At 47.7% G+C, this 23,766-nt stretch overlaps 1 protein-coding gene across 3 annotated transcripts in view; it reads left to right on the forward strand.

Moving 5' to 3' along the window:
- LOC119164115 (heterogeneous nuclear ribonucleoprotein U-like protein 1) overlaps positions 1 to 23,766 on the forward strand; it is a 68,085-nt gene that overhangs the window by 4,909 nt on the left and 39,410 nt on the right. For all 3 annotated transcript variants that reach the window (XM_037416219.2, XM_037416222.2, XM_037416220.2), the window contains exons 3-4: positions 1,653 to 1,848; positions 4,108 to 4,159. In XM_037416219.2, the coding sequence (XP_037272116.2) occupies positions 1,653 to 1,848; positions 4,108 to 4,159 (248 nt within the window). The remainder of the gene's footprint in view (positions 1 to 1,652; positions 1,849 to 4,107; positions 4,160 to 23,766) is intronic.

The raw sequence follows: 23,766 nt of genomic DNA on the forward strand, positions 1-23,766 counted from the left end.
TTCACAGAGATACCGGGACCAAGGCCCGGTTGCTCGAGCGAGGGCAAAGGCGCTCACGTTAGCTCCGGAGGGAGACGGGTCGGCTTAGCTTGGCCATGCACTATGACGCCGTACCGCCCTTCGGTCGAGCCTACGCAAAGGGGCAACAAAAAGTGACCGTTCGCATCGAGCGCAAGGCGCCATCAGCAAAGTCCGACGAGCCCCAAACAACGGGAGTCGACGGACAAAAAAGGGAATGTGCGCTCACCGTAAGCTGTCCCGAAGAATCTGACTCTCTCCCGACGCACGCGCGCGAAACCTCTCGGTAGATCTTGCGCGCAGCGCCACAGTCCACATCTGCTACTGGGTGTGAGGGGTTAAGCGTCACTCCTCGCTCTCCCAGCGGGGCAGACAGTGGAGGAAGGGAGCCATGTCGGGACATGAGAACGGCAGAAAAGGCGGCAAAGCCCGAGCAATGGCAGCGAGCTAGCCTCAATTCCCACAACGTGGAGTTCTGCGAAAGAGTAAAGTGGAGTTCGCATAAACATTGTCGGCGATCAATAGTGTGTACTGCATTCACACGATATTTCACAAGAGTACCTCGCTCGAGGGCAAACTGTTGTCCGCAGACTCGCCTACCGTTGCGCCGCGTGTCGAAACAGCTTGTGGCGGCGCCTCTCTGTTCGCGCCGCGAGGTGCCGGAGCGTCATGCGTGACTCTTTTCGGCGTAGGCCTAATCACTGGTAACACGCTCTCTTCACTCTTCTGATCATCCCGCGTGAAACCACCAAAATCTACGCTTTCGGAAAGTCCTAACAGTGTCCCCGCGTTAGCCAAAGGATCGCCACTCTGCGACGCGACATCAGACAACATTGACAAATATTGGAATTCCGGCATGCCTGTTATCATATGTGTGGCGGAGCGCCTGTAGTCGCTCGCGTCCACAACACTAGCCGCGTTGCCAAATTCGTTATGTTGGGCGCCAGATGTAGGGAGTTCGTCCTATGTGCGGCTAATGCAGAAGCCTAGCTAATGTTCCAGCCGCACACAGTCGTACCGTACACAATTAACGTCTCCTATCCATTGGTTGTCTCATTGCAGCTACACGAGTTTGGGCGAATAAGGCAACAGGCTAGGTCAACAGCGCACTTTATTGCTATACGTAAGCAATAATGTGTAAAAGTCTCGAGGAGATACTACAGAAAACAAAGGTAGACGCTTACTCCTTGGCCGTTGTTGTCCTCTGCTCATAGGGGGTTGCGGGTTCGACCTCCTCCTTCCTAGGCCGGTGTCAGAGAGAGCGTGCGGCTGTCCCCGCAACTAGGCTGTCACGCTGCCGTAAAAGGGGAAAAGGAGGCTGGTTGCACGTGCTCCTTACAGAGGAGGATTGGGCAGATGCTGGTGAGGGATGCTAGTATTGTTTCTCGAATTGGAGTGTCTGCAAGACACCTGGTGCTTTGCTGTTAAGTCGTTTAGGCTGTTTGGTTGATGTAAAAAAAGAAATAGTTTGAATTTGTTTACTGGCCCTTTGACGATTTTGGCAGAGGAGTGCAGACTAGCCCAAGCCTTGACGTTAATTATTTTATTGGTGTTTAATTCGAAGTTGTGCAAACTGTGAGCGTGTTTGAATAATATGCACTGTGCTTTCTTGTTTTCCTTGCTATGTATGCCAGGACGAAGAAGTGAAAGAAGAGGAACAGGAAGAAGAGGAAGACGGCACAATGGAGGAAGGGGACAACAGCGCACCACAAGTCCAGGTGAAGCAGGAGCCTGTGGACAAGGATACCGCCGCCGATGCCTCCTCGACGGTGCAGGTCAACGGTGAGCAGCAGGTCAAAGAAGAGATGGGCGCTGGAGACGCAAGCAGTGGTGAGCCTCTCCGCAGTTCTTGCGGAAAGTCCCTGCGTAACAGTGTACCTTCCTGTTTTAATGTCATTGTTTTGGGCAATTTTCCAGCACCAGTGTTTGCAATATTGTTATCAATTGAAAGTGTGCTACATCTTAATGCATGGGATGTCAAGAACTGGGTGTTGCGAGCAGTTGCAAATCGTACCCACCCCTATTATATACCTACCACCTCTGCCAGATGGGAGGCGGCAATCCGCAGCTCGTCCTTGGCAGGTCAGCTCTGGGCTGTCCACCAAGCCCGCGAGGCGGCTGAGGAGCTTGGCATCTCAGTCCCCACGTGGGAGCTGCCCGCAACACAGTGATCTGTGTTTTGAAGGACCAAATAAAAGTTTATCCAATCCAATCCCCAATTTGATCACTGAGGCAGTAGTTAGGTCATCTTGCGTCTAATGATATGATTGCATGTCACATGTGCACATTACAAGTATTGCAGGTTTTGTGAGACTTTCACGGTTATAGCACTAGCTTCAGTCAACACCTATCATTGTGCGTGCTGTGAAATTTGTGGCGCTTGTGAAGTAGTAGTGGTAGAGTACATGATGTGCTGGCAATCCATGCTCACAAGTGTAGTTCGTAACATGTGAGGGAGTCAGTGCGGTGGTTTTGCAAGCGACACTTACAGGTATGTTGGAGGCATTACTTGTACCAAGGGCAAAGCTCAGGCTTGAAATATGTGGCCATATAACCGCTTATGTTTGTGCCAAGCAAAGTTTTTGCATGCCTTCCAGGTTGTGGCATGTTAAACGACTAAATAAATGTCAGTTTCTTGAATTGATCTTGCGTGGCAATACGCACAAGAAAGTTGAATGTGCAGCTGAGCAGTTGTCTGCTCTGCAGGCATGTACGAATATGCTCATTGCAAGCCATTTTAAGGTGGGACGCAGCTTTCGCATCGCGAAAACTGACAAAAAAAATCGATTTTCCAAAAATCATTTTCAGTTTGTGGAACCCTTCTTCCATTTGATTCCAAAATATCTACACTGAAAATGCACGGAAGTGCTTTGGAAAATTTGTTCCACTTTCCTAGGTAGCGAAAATTCTTCTGAAAATGGCTAGAAAGCAGCGATATTAAAAAAATATAGCTTTGTGATGACGTGGCCGAGAGTTACCTTCTTGGGCTCATCGCAAAGAGCATTCTTCCGAGTTCAAATGTCCCGCCTGAGCTGGCTCCTACCTTTGAAAACAAGTGCACAAAAAGCAAATGTTTGAAGGTCGTTTCGAGGCCCCTGATAAGCTGTGGCCTCTCTTGCATTGTCGTGAAACCAATGTGCGCACAGAAATTCGTGCATAACTCGTACTGAAATTTTATGCCCCAATTTTCTGTATATCTTGTGCATGTTATAAGCAAGAAACTACATTCAGTTGGTGTGCGGCCTAGTGTGTTTGCGAGAATTCAATGCAAATGGTAACGCATGTGCTTGTAGAGATCAAACGATGAGTCATAATTATAAGCTTGTCCTAATTCTTGTGGTCTCTACATGAAATGTGGGAGCGGCCCGCGATCCTACCCCTATGAAACGGGGGTGGAATCCTTTAAGACCCCAATAAAAGTTTTTCATCCATCCATCCATCCAATCATCTACATGAAATTGCGCTTCAATGAAATTTGGTGACAACAAACTTCTTTGTGTGTCCCATCAATTTCATTGTAGCTGGAGGTGACTGTAGGTCATGGACGCCATGTTTACTCTGGAAAACTGCTGTGCTGGGTGCTGTCTCTGAAATGGAAAAGGGGGGGGGGGGCATGATTGCAAAATGAACAACTGTTTTACCCACATTCTCCACACCAGCCTGAGTAATAATAAATAAAGTGGCATTTATTTCAGCAAGACAAAAGAGAAAATTGCCTGAAAACTTGAGCACTATTTTTCGGCGTGCTAGCAGGCATGCGCTTTAGTTCTGTGGCTTCCACAGTGTGCTGTCGAGACAAGTTGTGGCCAAACTTAGTAATTTGTGAAGCTGCTAGTTCTAGAGAACATATTCCCCATCATTGCTATGCCAACTGCTCATGTGCAGACGAAAGTGAAGCACGTGCATGAAGTGTTTCACGTTAGCATTTAAGGACGTTCTTCTTGTTCGACAAATTCTCTGCTTGAAGTGTCATTTCTACCACTTGGGCAACATAACTGGAATACAATAGCAACCACAACCTAAAATAGCTTCAGTCCAGGCATGTCGGCCAGTTCCTGATGTATTTCCATAATCTGTCCTTTTTTGCAGTTAATGCTCAGCAGGGGAAACGGAAAAGGTCGCCAAGCCCTCCGAGGAATAGGTGAGTGCCATGACTTCACATTCCTGGCATCGGCAGATCTCCAAGAGGGACTTGTAATGCTCTGCATGTTGTTTCAACATTCTGTACCGTTTGAGTCCTATGGAGCATGTCCTAATTTCATGTAAACTTCACCAAATTTTCTTTACAGTATTATGACTAGCATATAGTTTTTGGAATGCATATGGAATGTTTTAATGCAGTTGCCTAACTAAGATGCCCCTCCTATTATTACTCCCCCTCCCCCCCCCCCCCTTTTGTTTGGGATAACTGTGGTGTAGCATTATTGATATAAACTGAAATAGGAACAGTTTGTGCATTTTAGGGTACTGAAACCGATTTTCTGGCTTAGTTACGTTCGCTGTTGTGTTCATATTTTTTGATGCATGTTTGACAGATAATCCTTGAATAATTTTATCTCAACCTTGCCGATTCCGTACAAAAATCTGCGATATTAAGCTGATTTCATGTTTAGCATTGCTCAATGATATCATTGTCCTAAGAGAAACTCTTTTGTAGAAGCAGTGAAACATAGTTGTATTCCAAGTAACAAAACGAGGGAGATGACAGAGACTTTTTCTTATTCTTGCGTGAGGGTTGTGAGCGTCGTGTTTTGTTTAGAAAGTTCATGGGCAAGCTTTCAATGCTTATTGCTGTCCTTTTTTGCGCTTTGGGGCTGGAATTCTTGTCTCATACTAACAGTTGAGACGTTTTCATGAGTAGTATCTGGCCTGAATTTCTTGGAGCCTAATGTATGCCTGCTGTGTAGTGCGTACTGTTCACATTTGCCATATTTCAGGTGTGCATACATGGTAATTGCCCCTCAACCGGTAGTGTTTCTGATGCTGCAATGTGCCTATAAGGATTGAATAATAAATCAAATGTTGGATAAAGACAATGTAATATCAGCCAACCAATCCACTGTTGTTGTCAAGCTCAGTTGGATTGAGGGCTGTCTGCTATGTGTTTTCGTTGCATTTAATTCTTGTGTATCCTACGTTTTTTTTTTTTTTTTTTTAATATACTCAGCGGCTCTGTTTCAGTTTTTCTGTGCATTTCACGCTGAGCTGACGTCTTCTTTCACTTCATAAAGAAGGGGGCAATGGTTTTTTTTTTTTTTTTTTGTGCGTGAGACAGCAGAATTTGTCCCCTATTCCCCGCTGCTCGCCTACATTTGGGCAGCGGTAAAACCAGGGGCAGGACATGTGTCCGTTGGCGATACGGTTCGTCTTCATGTCGTTTGAAAGCCTGACGTGTTATTTACTATGCTGGGCTTTGACGCCAGAAAATTTTTATGAACGACTGTGAAAGCCATAGATGTGGTCTTCACTAGATAGCCAAGTCAACGAATGATCAGTTGTTAGGTAACTACACTAATAAGCCGTGTGCGCATACGTTGTAGTGACACGTATCCTGAAGGAGTGCGGCCACTAGCGTGGGTCCTATCTTAGCGAGCCGCAGGGCACGCGTTAACCGTTGCCGTGTCGAGAACACGATACTGCTCAAGGTCGCAACACTTTATTATTTGTGGTAACACAAAAATGCAGTACAACCCGTTGCAAAGGCGCGGCGGGAAAGCAAATAGGCTTATCCACGCCACGGGCAAAAAGTACCACACAGGGTGCCATGAGCACGTCTCCGTGGTAAAAGTGATTCACAGAGATACCGGGACCAAGGCCCGGTTGCTCGAGCAACCGGGCTTGGTCCCGGTTGCTTGAGCAAGGCTTCGGAGGGAGGTGGTTGGCTTAGCTTGGCCACGCACTAGGACGCCATACCGCCCTTCGGTCGAGCCTACGCAAAGGGGCAACAAAAAGTGACCGTTCGCATTGGGCGCGAGGCCCCATCAGCAAAGTCCGACGAGCCCCAAACTACAGTCGACTCTCATTAATTCAAACTCGAAGGGACCCCTGGATTTTGTTTGAATTATCAGGCTGTTTGAATTATCAGAAGTTCTCATATATGCGACTCTGGGTAAGGTGACAGCACAAATTATGATCAGACATCTATATTCACACTTTTAAGCATCTCTAGATCCTAACTACACAAAAACAGAGAGCGGTGCATGTATGGTCAACAAGTTTATTGACTATCTACTGCTGACTAGACCTTTTAAAAAAATCATGGATGGTCAACTGCTTATTTGCCACATGCGCATTTAGCACAAAGCTCTCGATGCCAGTAAGTGCTGCCAGTTGATTCTGAGAGTTTTCTGTTGTTGTCAGAAATTTTCTCACTTTAGCAATGTACTGGAAAGCCTGTGCAGTTGTCACATTTTCCACTTCCGGTTCTTCTTCACTTTCACTGCTGTGTTGTGCTGGCAGCACCTCTTGCCACCAAGTCATCGAGTGTGTCCTCCCTGCACACGCACAAGTTATCATCAGTAGCTGCATAACTGTCGAGGTCGGCAGCTATGTTGTGCGCTTTTAGAGCAGACAGCACTTGGCTTTCATCGTCGCCCTCAGTCTGCAAGCAGTCAGATGAAGTGGCAATGCTGCAGCCAGGTATGCGGAAGGCATGCTCGAAGCAGTTCCTTATTGTTGCTGATGTGACAGCATTCCATGCGTCGGCGAGCATGCCCAACGATGAGAGTAGTGTGACACTGTAAGGCATGGAATTGTTCATACATATCAGCATTCTCTTTAGCAGTGTTTTCCGGTAATTAAGCTTCAAGCATTTGATTACCCCTTGATCCAGGGGCTGGAGGACAGCTGTAGTGTTAGGAGGCAGAAATTCAAGGCGAATTGCTTCCAGCCCCTCCACGTCGCCGTGCGCAGGGCAGTTATCAACAATGAGCAAAATTTTCCTTTTCGCTCGCTTCATTTGCCCATCCAGTTTGCGGAGCCAACCCTCGAACAAAGCTTGCGTCATCCAGGCTCGCGTGTTTCCGTTATATGCAACTGGGAGCGTTCGGACGCCTTTAAAGCACCTGGGACGCTTTGACTTGCCCACAACGAAGAGTTCTGGCTTGTGACTTCCGTCCATATTGGCGCAAACCATGACGGTTAACCGTTCTTTGCTCAGCTTTCCGCCAGTGCAACGCTCTCCCTTGCGACACAAGGTTTGATCGGGCAGGCACTTAAAAAACAGCCCCATTTCGTCGGCATTATATACATCAGCCGGGGAGTATTCAAGCAGCAGGCTTTGTAGTCTAGTCTGCCGCCAGTCAGAAGAAACAGCTTCATCGACCACTGCTGCTTCACCACTCACTGTTTTGAAGGAGAGACCGTGGCGTTCCTTGAACCGAGAAATCCAGCCATCGCTGCACTTGAAATCTTCAATTCCCAAGCGCAAGGGAAGTTCTTCAGCTTTCTCTCGTAGGATTGGCCCATTTATCGGTAAATTGGAGCTCCGTGCGCGCTTGAGCCAAAGAAGCACGGCGTTTTCGAGATCCGGGTACGCAGCTTCCCTAAGCCTTTTCCGATTGGGAGCGAAGCGGCTCGCGTTATTCTGCAGCTTGTCTTTGGCTTTCAGAATGGTTGTGAGAGTACTTTTGGTTATTCCACACTTCAGTGCCACTTCGGTCTTCTTTACCCCAGCGTCGACTTCTTGGATAGCGGCCAATTTCTCTTTTAGGGGTAGTGTCCGATATTTTCCTCGCGGTGACATGGTCGATCGAAAAATGCGCAGCACGTAAGAAAGACGGGCAGACCTGTACGCATTCTGTGGGCAGGTCACGTGCTTCGGAGTCGGCCGGCGCCACCGGCACGCCGGAAAAGCAGAGATAAGCCGCGAGCCAGCTTCGTAACCACCGGCCCGTTTTTGTTTTCCGTTTTTTTTTTCCACCGCGGCGCGGAATGCTGAGAAATGATTGTGTGGCAAAACCTTTTCCCTTGAAGTTTTAAGGCGCTTATTTTTCAATATCAGACTATTATGATAATCATAAGCACGCAAATTTTCAAATATTGCCGGCAAATCAGCAGAAATTTTCCGGTATGGACAGGCAGAAAGTACGAATTAACCGAATGACGAAGTTTGAATTAAGCGGCTTTTAAATACATTGAAAGCATAGCGACCCAACCAAAATTTTGAATTTTGTATGAATTAACCGAAAGTTCGAATTATCAGAGTTTGAATTATCGCGAGTCTACTGTACGGGAGTCGGCGGACAAAAAAGGGAATGTGCGTTCACCGTAAGCTGTCCCGGAGAATCTGACTCTCTCCCGACGCACGCGCGCGGAACCTCTCCGGAGACCTTGCGCGCAGCGCCAGGGTCCATATCTGCTACCGGGTGTGAGAGGTTAAGTGTCACTCCTCGCTCTCCCAGTGGGGCGGACAGTGGAGGAAGGGAGCCATGTCGAGACATGAGAACGGCAGAAAAGGCGGCAAAGCCTGAACAATGGCAGCGAGCTAGCCTCAATTCCCACAACGTGGAGTTCTGCGGGAGAGTAAAGTGGAGTTGGCATAAAAATCGTCGGCAATCAATAGTGTGTACTGCATTCACACAATATTTCAAGTGTAGCTGATGCTGCTGTGCACAGGGGTGGAAGTGCTGCGCCATTTGTGCCTTTCCGCGCCAATCTGACCTGCTGCGTCAAAATGGCAATTTGCATGTGCAACGCCAAATTAAGACGAGTTTTATCATCGACAGAGCAACACGTTTGGGCTACACAAAGGACGCCAAATTAGTTAGGTCGCATCGTATTTCGGTTCATGCATGAATCTTGATTGTTAAGGTGGCATTTGTGTGCATACCTTACCGTATATACTCGTGTAAGGGCCGCACTTTTTTTTCGAAAATTTTGCTAGGTGCGGCCCTTACACGAATCAGGCCGATTTAGTACAGGCAGTACAGGCCAAAGGTCTGTACTGTTTATGCAACAGTAGCAGAGTGCAAGAGTCACAAATGACATGCCAGAAATGTTTTTATTCGGATTCCATTTCGCTGTCCTCGTTCTCGGAGGAGCTCGCCTCGGCGTCCGCGTCTTCCCAGAGACGGTCATCTTCGGTGCCGTTCATGGAGTTCGAAATTCCCGTTACCTTGAAGCTTTTAGCAACTACTTCTACTGACATGGCACGCCACGCATTCAAAATCCATTCACACACCTGTTGGAGCGACGCCCGCTTCAGCCGTCCTGTAGGGGTCTTCTCGTGGACGCCTCCAGCCATCCATTCAGAGTAACATCGGCGAAATTCCACTTTGAATGGTCTGTTGACGCATACGTCGAGCGGCTGCAGCACACTCGTCAGGCCACCGGGAATGACGGCCAAGTCCGTACGAGTTGCGGCAACTCGGTTCTTGACGCGGTCGGTCAAGTGGCCCCTAAAGCTGTCCAAAACAAGGAGGGCTTTCCGTTGTAACAGCCCTCCAGGTCTGTTTGCCCAGACGGTCTTAATCCAGTCAACGACCAGTTCCTCGGACATCCAGCCCTTCTCTTGCGCACGTACGACGATTCCCTGAGGGAACTTCTCTTTTGGGAGAGTCTTCCTTTTAAATACGACGTACGGCGGAAGCCTCCTGCCGTCTGCCGTGATGCACAACATCACAGTGCACCTTTGGCGTTCTGCACCAGTCGTGCGCACAGACACACTTTTCGCACCTTTTAAATCCACTGTGGTGCTTTCCGGTGCATCGAACCACACAGGTGTCTGGTCCGCATTCCCAATTTGGGACAGGTCGTATTCATGCTCCCTCCTGAGAGCATTCACGAAGCGATGAAACTTAATGACGTGGTCTTCGTACTCGCGCGGCAGTTTTTGGCAAATCGTCGTTCGGCGCCGAATAGAAAGCTGGTTACGGTTCATAAACCGCGTAGCCCAGCCCCGACTTGCCTTGAATTGTGCCGGGGGTATTTCCATGTGGCGAGCGATGCTGAGGGCTTTGACGCGTATCATGTCAGTCGATACGGCGTAGCCGTCCCTTCGTGTGTCGACGACGTAGTTGACGAGCTCGCTTTCGAGTTGCGGGTACTTGCACTTTTTCCCGCGAAACGCCTTTCGGCTCCTGTTAGTAGCGGCGAGGGCATCTTTCTGATTCATCCAGTAACGCACGCGCTTCTCATCGACGTCGTACTTTCGTCCAGCTTCCCGCTTCCCGTGCTCCTCGGCATAGTCAATCACTTGCAGCTTAAATGCTGCAGTGAATGATCTCAGATGCCGGCCCATCGTCCGTCACGTGCGCTGGCTTCTGCAGGGTTCACTACAACCAACAAAGTGACACCGACGACACCGATCTGAAGTCGCGCTGCCAACGTATCGACACGATGCTAGGAACGATGCCAACAAAGAGGCCGCACAAGGCAAATATGGCGGCGCGCTGTCAACAGCGTGGTCGGCGCGTCGGCGGAAGTAGAATAAAAGCGGAAAAGCGTGCAGCGCCATCTGGCTGTAAATGAACTAACTACACTTTTCTGGCGGGACATTTTGAACTTTTGTTTTTTTTTTTTTCGAAATATCCGCTTTCAAAGTTGGGGTGCGGCCCTTACACGAGGGCGGCCCTTACACGAGTATATACGGTATTAAGGGGAGACCCTGGTGTTCTAAAAAAATTTTCTGTTTATTATCGTATTCAAATGAAATTTTCAGCCAACGTATCTTTTAACCTGCTGTGAAGATATATGCAATCCGTTTTCTTTTATCTCAAGTAGTTTTAGAGATATTGAATAAATAATGAATAGTTGGATTGCCCAATTATTCTGCAATTTAATCATTAAATATCCTTGAACACTTTATATGGACATAGTCTAGAATAATCAAGGATCACAACTATACTATCACTGTAATTTTAGCTCTATTTTTATAAAAGTTATTGCCATATGTAATATAATGGTTGGGAACATGGAAATTTTCATGAGATTTATCAGCGCATAAAAAATTTTCTCTTGACTAAATATAAATTTTAGTAGTCTTATTGTGTATAGGAACTCGTAAGCTGTCAATCGCAACAAGAATCGTTGAAATCTGATCACTAGATCAAAAGATACTGTGGGCAACAGTATAGCACATAGGCAAAAAACTGATTTTGAGAAAACACAAAAAGAAGTTTGAAGACTATATATAGGTTTAATTCTTGCCAAAAAAGCAACAGATGGGAGCCCTTTTTGCTCTAGAAGCCACCAGGCTCATAATCACCATCACTCTCTTACACACGCCTCTTCTTCATGGCATTCTTGAAGTCTTCTGCTCTGGTATGCTTTTTGTCACATGCCGCTAGCCGCTGCTGGTCCTTTTCCAGACATCTTTCAACATCTGTGTTGCCTTGGTTCAAATGCAGCTCCTTCAAAATGGCCTCAGAAGCACGTTTCTTTCCAGCATTGAACCGAGCAACCGCTTCCGCAACAGCAGTTTCGACTGTGAAGAGCGAGGCGTGCTTGGTTTTCGGTACAAGCGACCAGATCACTGAATGGAGGCTCTCATTCGAGTTTTGAGTTTTGCCTCTTTGGCAGCGCTCCAACAGCTTTCGATCTGAGAGGCGAGTGTACACTGGAAGGAGCGCTTCTGCAACATATTCCGGGAGGTTGTACCGATGCTTAGGAGGAGCCTGCTGCCTTGCCACTGCCTTGTTGTGGGCACACCATGAGTCTTCTCCCTTTGGGCACCGTGAATGTTGTGGCTTTGCATCAGTAGAAGTCACATGATAGTAAGTGGCAAGGACAGCACTCTCCATCTCATCGATGTTTCCCTGGTGTGCCTTGAGTGCCCAACCATAATAATTTGTAAGCTTCGTTACAAGCTCAGCAGTGAGCTTTCCTTTGCCACTTAGGCTTGGCCGACCTTCCCCCTTGCTCTTCTGCAGGAGGTGTCTCAGTGCAGCACCCATCCTTTTATGTATATGATTTACGCAATCCTCCTTTTCGATAGCCACGAAGCCATAAACTTGCTCCTCCTGAAGGCTGTTGAAAGCGCGGCTATCGCCATCGCACAACATCGTTGTGTAGCGGAATCCATGCTTTTCGAGGGACCGGCGAAACAGAATTTTGGCAGCCTCCGCCTCCATCTGGCCAGGCTTGCTCGAAGAGTTTTTTTGGCACTTGTGCCGAGCTCGCCACTCACTGCATCGAGGGTCGTCGTCCTTGGGGCCAATCTCGCAACCCAAACAGAAGTTCGAGAGAACTTTAAAGTCCAACACATAGCCCGAAAACAGTTCTATTACAGTTCCCACACAAATGTGTGACAAGTGGCCACGAGTGAGCCAAGTCCCGTCATAGGAAACTGCGATATTGCCGGGGTTCCCAAAATTCAGTTCAGAATAGATGGCCTTCACAGCTGTTGCGCACTCGCTCATAATAACCGCGGATGCATTCATCGCGGCAGGGTTCATCTTGGTTTTGACGTAGTCTTTGTACGTTTTGTTGTGCATTCCACGACTAGACACGTTCAGGGCCCAAAAAATGTCGTTTAGCACGGTCTGCCCATTGCCCGTGCTCATAACTGCACGAGCCGCAAGCACATTCACTTCGAAAGGGTTGCAGGTCGCATTCCCCCCTGCTCTCGGCGAGCTCCATCCGGCGCTGACATCTCCGCAGACGGCACAGTTCACCACTATTCTAACTGCCAATCCGTACTCACGGTCGCCCCGTGAAACGTTCAATGGGCCAGAGCAGAATTCGCATTTCGCGCACCGAAGCAGTTGGTTCAGCAGCGGTAGGCTTAGCAGCATAAACTCAGTGCCGGACCCCCCCGCTTCCGGGGAATCTCCGATAAGCGACCGCTTTCGGCGGGTAGCTGATATTGAAGACAGCTTCTGTCGTTGCTCTTCCGCGCGATGCTCAATTGCCACTTTTTCCGCTTCTGTCACAAAATGCGTATCGACACGCGTTGTTTTCGTGTCGTCGGCCACAGGCATCGCTTGCGCGGCTGCAGCTTCGGTAGATATCGTACACTCGCTGGCGCATGTCGCGGAGCTCGTCGCCGTCGATTCACCCGACGCTGCTTCAGGTATCAGAGACCGGCGCTTGCGTTTTTTGCCGTAGGCATGAGCTGTCGCGAATTTGCGTCGCCCGCCAGCCATCGTCGCGTCCGAACAATTTGTGACAAGGAGTCACGCATTGTTGCACACAGTCGGGCAGACGAAATTTTCGGTCGTTCAATCGTAGAGCAGGATTTGCCCCACGTGGTATAAACGCGCCAATGCCGTGCAAGTGTTCCCTCCTTTTCGGTGGTGTGTAGCTCCATAGTCGCCAGACTTAGAGTTGTTTTCTCGCTAAAACCGGATTGCTGAAGAATTTAGCTTTCAAATGATTCCAAAATGGCCGTGCTGCGGCTAACGGTTTTCGCAGACGACGGCATTGAAATTGCCCGTTTTGGGGGCGCGTTTTCGAGCGAGAGTGATCATGAAAGTCTCCTTAAAACGCAATAACAAAATAAATACTAATCGGAACGCGTTAATATTCCGGCAATAAATTCTTTTGGACGTCGAGATTTCAAAAAAAAAATATTTTGAAAAATTGATTTTTTGGCAATTTTTTGCTCTAAAAGACCCGTGTCTCCCCTTAAGCGACTCTATATATGCTTTAACAGCGAAGCTGTTAGCCAAATCATATACTGTCACCGACCGTTTATTCGGACTCGACGGGAACCGCCAAAAAGTCCGAATAATCGGGAGTCTGAAAAAACGGATCCGCTCGAAAAATAAAAAAAGGCACTTTATAGACCCTATTGCTCGAAAGAAAACTGTCATGTCTGCACACACGCACACTTCTGAGACGGTTTGCTTGGAAATAGAAAATTCTCAAGCCACTTCAGACCGAGGTCGGCCGCCTTCTACTTGGCGAATTATCTCCGCTTTCTTCGTCATCGTGAGCGTCTTGTAGCTCCCACGTTGGCCGCGTTTCTTCACTCCCGACGGCGCAGCAACGGGTGGCGTAGTAGCCATTTCAGCACGCCACGGAACACGCAAGAGAGCGAGAACACAGAGAACAAGACGAACCAGGCCTAGCCGCAGAATCAGCTGACTGACACTGCTGACAAACGCCACTGCGAACAGACTCTGTAGGTGGCTTGGCCGCTCGACTGGCAACTTATTTTTTTTTAAGTAAGAAGCGTCGCCACACATAGCCTTCGAGATCGGCAATGGCGATTTCTGTGTGCATTTTGACACAGGCCCGACATCCGTCCATAGCTAGTGCAGCATATCAGTGCTAGCAACCTAGCAAACGTATTGTTAACGTCGCTGTCAGCGTGTAATGGCGTACTTCGACGCATCCGGTCAGTCAAACGGAGTCCGAATAATCGAAATGACGCACAGTGGGGCGTCCGAATTTCAGTTCGTGAGTTTACGTTAGGATCAATGGGGAGGGTGGCGGTGCCATGAAGATGTCCGAATGAACAGGCATGTCCGAATTTTTGGCGTCCGAATAAACGGTGGAAGACTGTAAACTGAAAAAAAATTAAAATCGGTGTTACCGGCGACGCACCACGCCTCCAACACGTGAAACACAGCGACTGCATCCTTACATACGCCCCTCCTGTTTCCTATCACCGTCCCGAAAAACCGTCCCAACATCCGCAGCTGCTGCAGTCCCGCTTCCCACCACCCTCCACCAAGATTTAGCACAGTCCGAAATGCCTCCGTGTACTACCGAGGCCCCGCTATTGCATGATTATGGCGAGAAACCGTAGGTCAACGCGTGACACCCCTCAACTCCTACGTGTGTGGCAGTGGAATTGCAGGGGGTATCGTAGGAAACGCGGAGCTCTAATGCAATTCATTGCGACGCAGCAGATTACTCCCGATGTCATAGCGTTACAAGAAGTACAATGTACCCCTACGCTTCCGGGTTACACCACATACACAGACGTAACGAACAATACACCACATCGCACAGCTACATTAGTTTCTAAGCATGTCACTGTCATAGAACACACCCTTCAAAGCACCTCCATCTCACACGTACTTCTCGAATTAGTCCCGTGCTCTCGTTCCAGTAGCAGCCTGTACGTGCTTAAAGTTTACAGTGCACCTAACGCCAGGAACGATGACTTCGGTAATCTATTCGCACAAATCTGCAAGTTGGGTAAACAAATAGTTATTGTAGGAGATTTCAATGCCCCCCATCCGGCTTGGGGCTACGCAACAGAAACGCCTAAAGGCCGACGACTCGCACAGGTTCTCGCGATGAAGACCCTGCTGACAGAACCTGATCAACCCACTCGCCTAGGTAATAGTGTGAGCAGGGACACATGTTCCGACCTCACGATAGTCAAGGGCGTTAGTCACCATTCCTGGTGCAACCTCATGGTGAATCTAGGCAGTGATCACCATATACTAACTACAGAGCTCCAAGTAGCAGCCACGCGAGCCCCAGAGCGCATCATAAAACTAACGAATTGGGATGCATTTAGGCGTAATCGTACAACTACCCATCAGGACTCTCCTTCCCTAGAGGCTTGGATATTAAGGGGAGACCCTGCTTCGGAGATAAATGTTGCTTAATTTCAAGCCGATTTTTATGAAACTTATGCACCTTATGTATTTTGATATGCAGATTTCAGATATGCAATTCTTTTTTTGGTGCATTATATAGTTTTCGAGATATCACATTTTTCAGGTTCCTTGGAAGGAGGAAGTCTGTTTTTTTTACTGTGATAGTTACAAAACAAATCAACATACCACTATAATCTAGAATGATGGCTGTATGCAATAAAACAAACATGAATGTTCTAAGCCCATTTGAACAAAAGTTATGGCATGTCAAATTTTTGGAAGTGAAATCCCAGCTTGACATGAAATCGTTAAATGTGATTTTTAAAATTATGTCTATTACTTACAATATTCAATTCAGTCTTATTTCAATCTACATTAGTTTACCAAGCTGTCAACACAAGAATTAGAGTAATATCATGACCAGAAGCTGAAATATCGCTTCTCCTAAATAGCAAAACCACCAAAATAGCCATTTTGAGAAAACGAGGAAAAACGTTTTAAAAGTTGTTTATTAGCAGAAAAATAGTGTAAATGTCACTGAAGTCATTCAAAATGACCCAGGTGCATAATCAGGATGCATGGAGTCTTTATCCCCTTCAGGCGCGAATTAAATCTGACGTAGCGAAAAAAAAATTTTGTTCAGATTATGAATACATAACGCTATTAAAGAAGGAATCCACAAGAAATTCAGAAAAAAATTCATTGGTTCAATTTTTCAATGGCGTCCACATATGTGGACATTGCGCCTCAAAGCAGTCATATTGTCACGTGACCGTTACCCAAGCGCGCGCACGAAGACGCAGGGAAAGGAAGACGACGAAGGTGCGCCATGGCTTGTGCGTGGGTTTTTCGCCATACTGCCTGTTGTATAGGCTCTAGTAAATACATATTTTACATCTCGCTTTCCTTGTTGCAATACCCATGAACGGTGGAGAAGAAGAAAACAAACGCTTTTATTTCGGAGGCTCGCAAATAATCATTGCAGGAACACTGCTTAGGAAGTCTTTTCCGCAAAAATAATCAGAAAGAGTCTATTTGGTATGAAACAAATAAAAACAGTCGTTCTGAGATGTCAGACAAAGGAAAATGTTGCATTTCCTGCAGCGGACACGGCTTTTGGATGTGCATTCCTCTCTCCGGCAGCGTTGTGCGTTAGCCATGTTTACTTGCTGCGGCCAATGATTAATCCCATCATAGCGAACAGTGCTGACTGGTAGTGGTGAAGCATTGGGTACCTTCTTTTTCACTGTTCGGGAGTTGTCATTGCTCGGACGTCCACGCTTCTTTTGTGGCTTATTGCTGTTCAGCAGGCAATTCGCGACGTCTGTTTGGAACGCCATCATGTCCAGTGTCTCTTTTCTTAGTAGCCCTGCTTTATTGGCATCCCTTAAGTATTCAAGCCAACTGTTGGAGAGCGCAAAAGATGCAAAATGGGAAATCACTCTCACAGGCCACTTTTTCGTTCGCGTCCGCATTGGGTAGAGGGACATGATGAAGTCTAGTTTGTCTACTCCACCCATGTATTTGTTGTAGTCCAGGACTACCTCTGGACAGTCAATGTCAACGTGGACCTTTTGGGATTCGCTCCATCTTCTCACGGTGCCAATATTTCCAACTCCAAGGTGGGTAGAAGCCATGTTGACGGTCCCGTTGTCTTGCCAACGAACAAGGACAACTTCGTCGTTCTGGGAAACCCGCTCATCATAGCTTCCCCGTCCTTCTTTCTTCATTTCCTTGTCTGTTTTCATGACGCATCCTGCCAAGCGGTTTCCCCTAATTGTGCCACTAGCCAAAATGCCGATCTTTTTTAACTCAAGAAAGAGCTTCACGGACGTAAAATAATTGTCCATGTAGCACTTGATGTTCTGTGCCTTCGGGAGGCTTTCAACAAGGCGCATTACGACGGAGCCACCAAGGCCAAGATGTGCATGTTCTTTGCTCACTCCCGTTCCCTTCCCTTGGTAAAACTCAAAGTCATGTGCAAGACCGTCAAAACTGCAGCGTACAAAAACCTTCACGCCTTCTGGGTTCGGTTTTCCTTTCACAAATTGCTTTGCAGCAATGCGTCCTGTGAACGGCACCATCTGTTCATCGATGCTATTCTGTTCCAAGGGAACAAGCTGTAAGCAGCGGCTTCTGACAGCTTCTAGCAACGGCCTAACTTTCCAAAATTTGTCTTGGCTGTTCGGGTCCCGTTCTTCATTAGCGTCGCTTATGTGGAGAGCGCCTCTGATTTTGAAGAATCGCTTCACGCCCATCGAATCGGCTATTGCGGGAATCCTCGTTGCAGTTTGCCAATACATTCTGACGCGTGGGTATTTCAGAACACCCATCAGCATGAGCATTCCAAAAAATATTTTGATCTCTTCTTTTGTAGTGGCTAATACGGCACCGTCTCTTTGCAGGACATACCTGTTTGTGAATTCAGCAAGGTCTTCAAATATCTGTTCGGTGAAATACTTGCTAAAATACACAAGTGGCTGCTGGCATGTCGAGGCTACTTCAGGATTGTAGTGGCAGTCAACATCACTTGGAGCAAAATCTTTCTTCACCCATTTGAACTCAGCCTTCGTAGATGCCGCAGGTGCGTTCGAGCTGACCGTGGCGTCTGGTCGTGCAGGCAGTGCAGCTGTGGTCGTGGATGCGGTCACCTGACCATTGGCAGGCTGAAACAAACAGCGTAAATTAGGGTCAAAGTACCTTTAGACAGTTTGGTGCCATATGTTTCCCGAGAACACAAAATAATGTCTCACAATCTCGAGCAAACTTACTATGTTTTCTTCATTTTCTGCTTCCAATTCGTCATCTGAAAAGTCGCCATCTGAGATATCTCCATTTGATATTCTCATGAGGATTTCTTCTGCTGTCGCATCATCAACTTTCTGACGTTTTGAAGCATGATCTTCAAGTCCTGGAGACAAAAAATCACACATAACCATCATATCTGCGCACACGGTGCGAAATGGCTGCCCTGCAACAAAGGCAGCACTAAGGCGCAATGTCCACGATCGTGGACGCGGTATTTTACGCACCCTTTTTGACGTTATAAATAGTTTCTAGTTGCAAAAGTCTTGTTTATTGGCATGAGGTATCTCTTAGCTCTTACTGACAAGTGCATAATTTCATGCCACCTCGAATGAAACATAGCAAGGGCTTGAAAAGTGAGAGCCACTTACGTGCGCCGCCGTAAAACGTGGAGGCGTCCATCTTTGAGAGTTGTTTTTGTAGTTATTTTGTGTCAGCTGCGGCAGATGGCGCCACGGGTCGCTGCAGCAACATGTAGTGATAGAGAGAGCACTGGTTGCGCGCGAGATTCAAAGTAAATTTCGAGATATTGAGCTGTGAAGTTGGCGTCCACAAATGTGGACGCTGCGCCTGAAGGGGTTATGCTTTTTTGCGACATTTTTTTTCAGTCCTTCTGATGCTGCATGCCTCTTCGTGGACATGGCACTCCGACGTTTGTCTTTCTCTGCTGTTCGCATCTTGCCAGTGTTGGTTGCATTCATTCCAAGTTCTTGCAGAATTGATGCTGCAGAGTGTTTGTTTCCTGCATTGAAACGCAACACAGCTTCAGCAACTGCTGCTTGCACAGCAAAAAGGGAAGAGTGCTGCTCTTTGGAGATCAGACTCCAAATAACTGAATGCAAGCTTTCATTCGAGTTTTGAGTTTTCCCTCTTAGACATCTTTGCAGCAGACTCCTGTCAGACAGACGTTCGTAAACAGGCAATAATGCCTCTGCAACTTCTTTGGGCAAGTTGTACTTGTGTTTTGGCTCGTGCATACCTTTTGCCTTTGCGGCATTGTGCCGGCACCAAGACTGCTCGCCTGTGGGGCACAAACTGTGATTCGAGCTTTCGTCAGTGGATGTGATGTGATGGTACGTGGCCATCACAGCTCGCTGCATTTCATCCACATCCCCTTGATGTGACTTGAGCGCACGACCATAGTAGGTGCTCAGTCTGGTGATGAGGTCGGCAGTGAGTCGCCCCTTTCCTCCCAGACTGCGGCCTTCGGTTTTCTGCTTTTGAACTAAGTTCCTCAGAGCCGTCCCCATTCGCTTTTGCACATGATTTGTGCAGTCTTCTTTCTCTACGTCAATAAAACCATAAACTTTGGCATCCCATATAGCATTGTACGTTCTGCTATCGCCGTCACACAAGACTGTCGTATAGCGGAGATTGCGCCGCTCAAGGGACCTTTCAAAAAGAATGAGGCCTTCTTCTACTTCCATTTGCCCAGATTTACAACTGGTGTTCTTCTGGCAGCGATGAGCATCTTTCCATTGCTCATAACCCTCGCTACCGGGTTTCAGTCCCACATCACAGCCCAAACAAAAATTTGAAAGTACGACGTAATCGAGAACATAACCAGTGAAGAGTTCAATAACTGCTCCGACGCCAATGTGCGAAGAGTGACCCCGGGTCATCCAGCTCCCATCAAAACACACTGCAATATTACCACGGTGACCAAAGCACAAGTCCTCGTAGAGCGACGACACTTCACGCGCGCACTGCTGCATAGCATCTTCAGCTGCTCGCGTAGCAGCGGGCTCCAGCTTATTTTTCAGATGCCGCTGAAAAGTCTTTTTATGCATTGCGCGACTGCTCAGCCCCATTGCGGAAAATATGTCGTTCATCGCAGTTTGGCCGTTACCAGTCGAAAGCATCGCGCGTCCCGCGAGCATATTTATCGCAAATGGTCTTGATCTTACCGAGTGTTTCACTCGACGCGAGCTCCAAGCATCCCCAATATCGCCACAGTTGTCGCACACCGCGTGTAGTTTCACTGCCAAACCGTACTCACGATCTCCACGGGTTAGCTTGACTTTTCCTCGGCAGATGTGACAACGCATAGTTTGAAGAATAAGATCATTGACAGCGTCAAGTTCGACGATGGTGTACGGAGCTGCAGGTTCCGTCGCCACAGTCTCTGCGCCGCTTCGTCGGCTGAAGTTTTCGATCTTCCGCGCGGTCGCTGGTGTTGATCCAAGCTGTCGAAGCACTTTTTGCTCCCGTGCATGCGCCCCCCGCACTTCCTCCTCGGTCACGAGCGCAGAATCTAATCTCGCATCACCAGCGTGGGTTGCGAAAGCATTATCGCATTGCAAGGCTGGCGCCGATGAACCGCCGGCGTCCGTGGCATGGCCAGGCGATGCTCCGTGAACGGCTGTCTGCGACGATGCCGGGTCCTCTGCACGCACTTTTCCCCTTCGTCGTTTACGCCCAAAGTGGTGGCGCGTATGGAACTTTTTCGCACCGCCAGGCATGATAAACTTCGTGCGCCGATCAAGCGAGCAATCCACAGAGCGGCGAATCGAGCACAATGGCGGTAGGCACACGCTGTCCGAGTCAAAATGGCGGCGCACGATGGCGGCACTTAGGCCAATCAGAGGACAGAATCCTGATCACGTGCCTCATTTGACCAATGGCAACGCGTGAAAGCTCTTTTTTGCGGGTGCTTTTTTCTCGTTTCTCAGGGACGCACAGGGTTGCCAAAGGATAAAAAAAAAAAGTCTGAAACGCAAGCTATTGAACAACACCAAAATGGCGCCGATGGAGCGTACCGTTGCCAAGCGGCGCGCGATCAAAATGCAGGGTATTTTTGCACATTTTAGAGAGAAACGCTCGTAAAACCGCATCTTTAGATCTTGATAACAGGAAAAATATGCAGAATTTGGGAATCAAATTTTGTAGAAAGGTGCGGAAACGCGTCAGGAACACGAAAATTAAGAGAATGAAAATTCGATTTTTGGGCAGATTTTCGGCTTGAAAAGCCGGGTCCCCCCTTAAAACTTCACTCCGATTTTCAAAGAGCTACCAAACTCATCGCTGCGACGACAGAAACGCCGGATGTGGAACGGCATCTGCTACATCTCTGGGATGCCCACAGAGGCTTGACACGGCGGTGGCGGCGACAGAAACATAACCGAAAACTTCGTCTCCGAATCGCCAAACTAGCTACTGAGGCACAGGACTATGCGAACATCCTCACTAGCAACAATTGGCATAACTTCTGTGATCGACTCAACGGCTCACTAAGTACACCTCGAACGTGGCGTATACTCCGTGCTCTTTTAAATCCCACGCAGACAAAATCACACACTGCTAACGCAATCCGCACCATTCTCCACAAATCAGGGCTCGACGATAACACTCTGCTGCACACCTTAAAGCAACACTATGTGTCAATGGGCCCCCGTCCCGCCTACCGTGATTATCCACACGTACACGATACGCCTCTAGAAGAGGACATTACAGAAGCAGAGGTCAGGGCAGCTTTGCAAAGCATTAAGCGCAACACAGCACCCGGTACAGACGGGATTACGTACACACTTCTGCGTAATTTAGATGACCAGTCCATCGAATATTTAACCGCTTTTTACAACGAACATTGGAAAAACGGCACGCTACCACAGGAGTGGCGACACGCAGAAATCGTACTTATTCCAAAGCCTGGCAAGCCGCTATCCCTCCAGAATCTTCGCCCTATATCCTTAACTTCATGTGTAGCTAAACTCTTTGAACGCGTTGTTCTCTCTCAACTACAACCATTTCTCGAAGACAATCACTTTTTTCCTGATACACTATTCGGCTACCGTCCTGGTATCTCTACACAGGACGTATTATTACAGCTTAAGGAGGACGTGTTGGATAGCCCCACTTCAAACCAGGTCCGAGCTATTCTGGCCCTGGATCTGAAGGGTGCTTTTGACAACGTCTCCCACGACCTTATTCTTGACAATCTCGCTTCATCTCAGTGTGGCTCACGTATCTACAATTACGTCAGGTCCTTTCTTTCTGACCGCACGGCCACTATTGGGATTGGAGACCTCCGTTCGGACGTCATTAGTCTCGCAGGCAGAGGAACACCACAGGGCTCGGTTCTCTCGCCCACTTTGTTCAACGTGGCTATGGCTAAACTTCCTTCCCTATTACAACAGGTTCCCAACATTCAGCATGCCATCTATGCAGATGACATTACAATTTAAGGGGGGACATGGGCCTTGGGCAAAACATTTATTGCTACTGCTACTAGAGTAATGAAACTTGCAGGTAATATGTAATTTAATGTGCTGATTTCAAATATGCAACCAGTTTTTCTGTATCTCACGAAGAAAAAATTTTATACAACGTTTTCTGTTTTACACTTCTGGGATGACTGGCAAAAAATATTTTACAATAACCAAGCTAAAAATTATATTTATATATTCCTGAATGCTCAATGAGTGCAAGAAGCATAATTTCGTGTTTCTACATTTATTTTATCCCAAGTTATAAAAGTTCAAAAATTTTTATTGAGACATGAATTCTTTGTCTGTTGTTTGCCCAAAATTTCAAAATGTTTCAGGGTGAAGAAACATTGTATTATAGGCATATTGCACTCTTTGGAAGTCTAGCTATAAGACAAAAAAAAAACCCATTAAAATTGGATGATTAGAAGGGTAACAACAGCCACCCAGAAAATTGGAGACGGCCAATAAAAGTGTTTTGAGAAAAGTGGGAAAAACTAATAGACATGTGAAAAAAGCCTTTTATTCTCCTGGATGGGTGAAATTACAACAGCCAGTGGCTCAGAAGGCTCCTGGAGAATAATCTGGGTGGGGCTTTCCTCTTTGCCTCCGCTTTGCAGCTGCCTGAAAGGCTGCTGATGACCCCCTCTTCCTTTCTGCATTGATAGTGCGTATGGAGTCCTTTTCATTAGCCCTTCGGCTACCCTTGGCGGTTTGCTCTACTTGGAGCTCTCGCAATATGCTTGAGCTGGCATTGTGGGTGCCAAGGTTGAACCTCATCACAGCCTCTCCAACTGCTGCCTCGACTGCATATAGTGAGGCATTTTTGTCTTTGGGCGCGAGGCTCCAAATGACTGAATGCAGTGCCTCATTAGCGTTCTGAGTTTGTCCTCTCAGGCACCGCTGCAGCAACTTCTTGTCAGCCAGACGCTCAAAAATGGGCCGCAGTGCACTGCTGACCGCTTCTGGCAAGTTGTACCTGCTTTTTGGTGGTGGTTCGTTTTTTGCCATGGCCGAGTTATATTTACACCATGAGTCAGGACCATCCGGACAGAAGTTATGATTGGGCTTCTCATCTGTCGACGTAATGTGATAGAATGTGGCCCACACTGCGTTGTGCATTTTATCTAAGTCTCCAGCAAAAGACTTGATAGCCCATCCATAATAGCTGGAGATCTTGGTGATCAGGTCTGCGGTCAGCCGTCCTTTACCACTAATGCGCTGCGCATCACCTGACT

The sequence above is a fragment of the Rhipicephalus microplus genome, chromosome 8 (genome assembly GCF_043290135.1).
Source record: "Rhipicephalus microplus isolate Deutch F79 chromosome 8, USDA_Rmic, whole genome shotgun sequence".
Classification (NCBI taxonomy): Eukaryota; Metazoa; Arthropoda; class Arachnida; order Ixodida; family Ixodidae; genus Rhipicephalus; species Rhipicephalus microplus.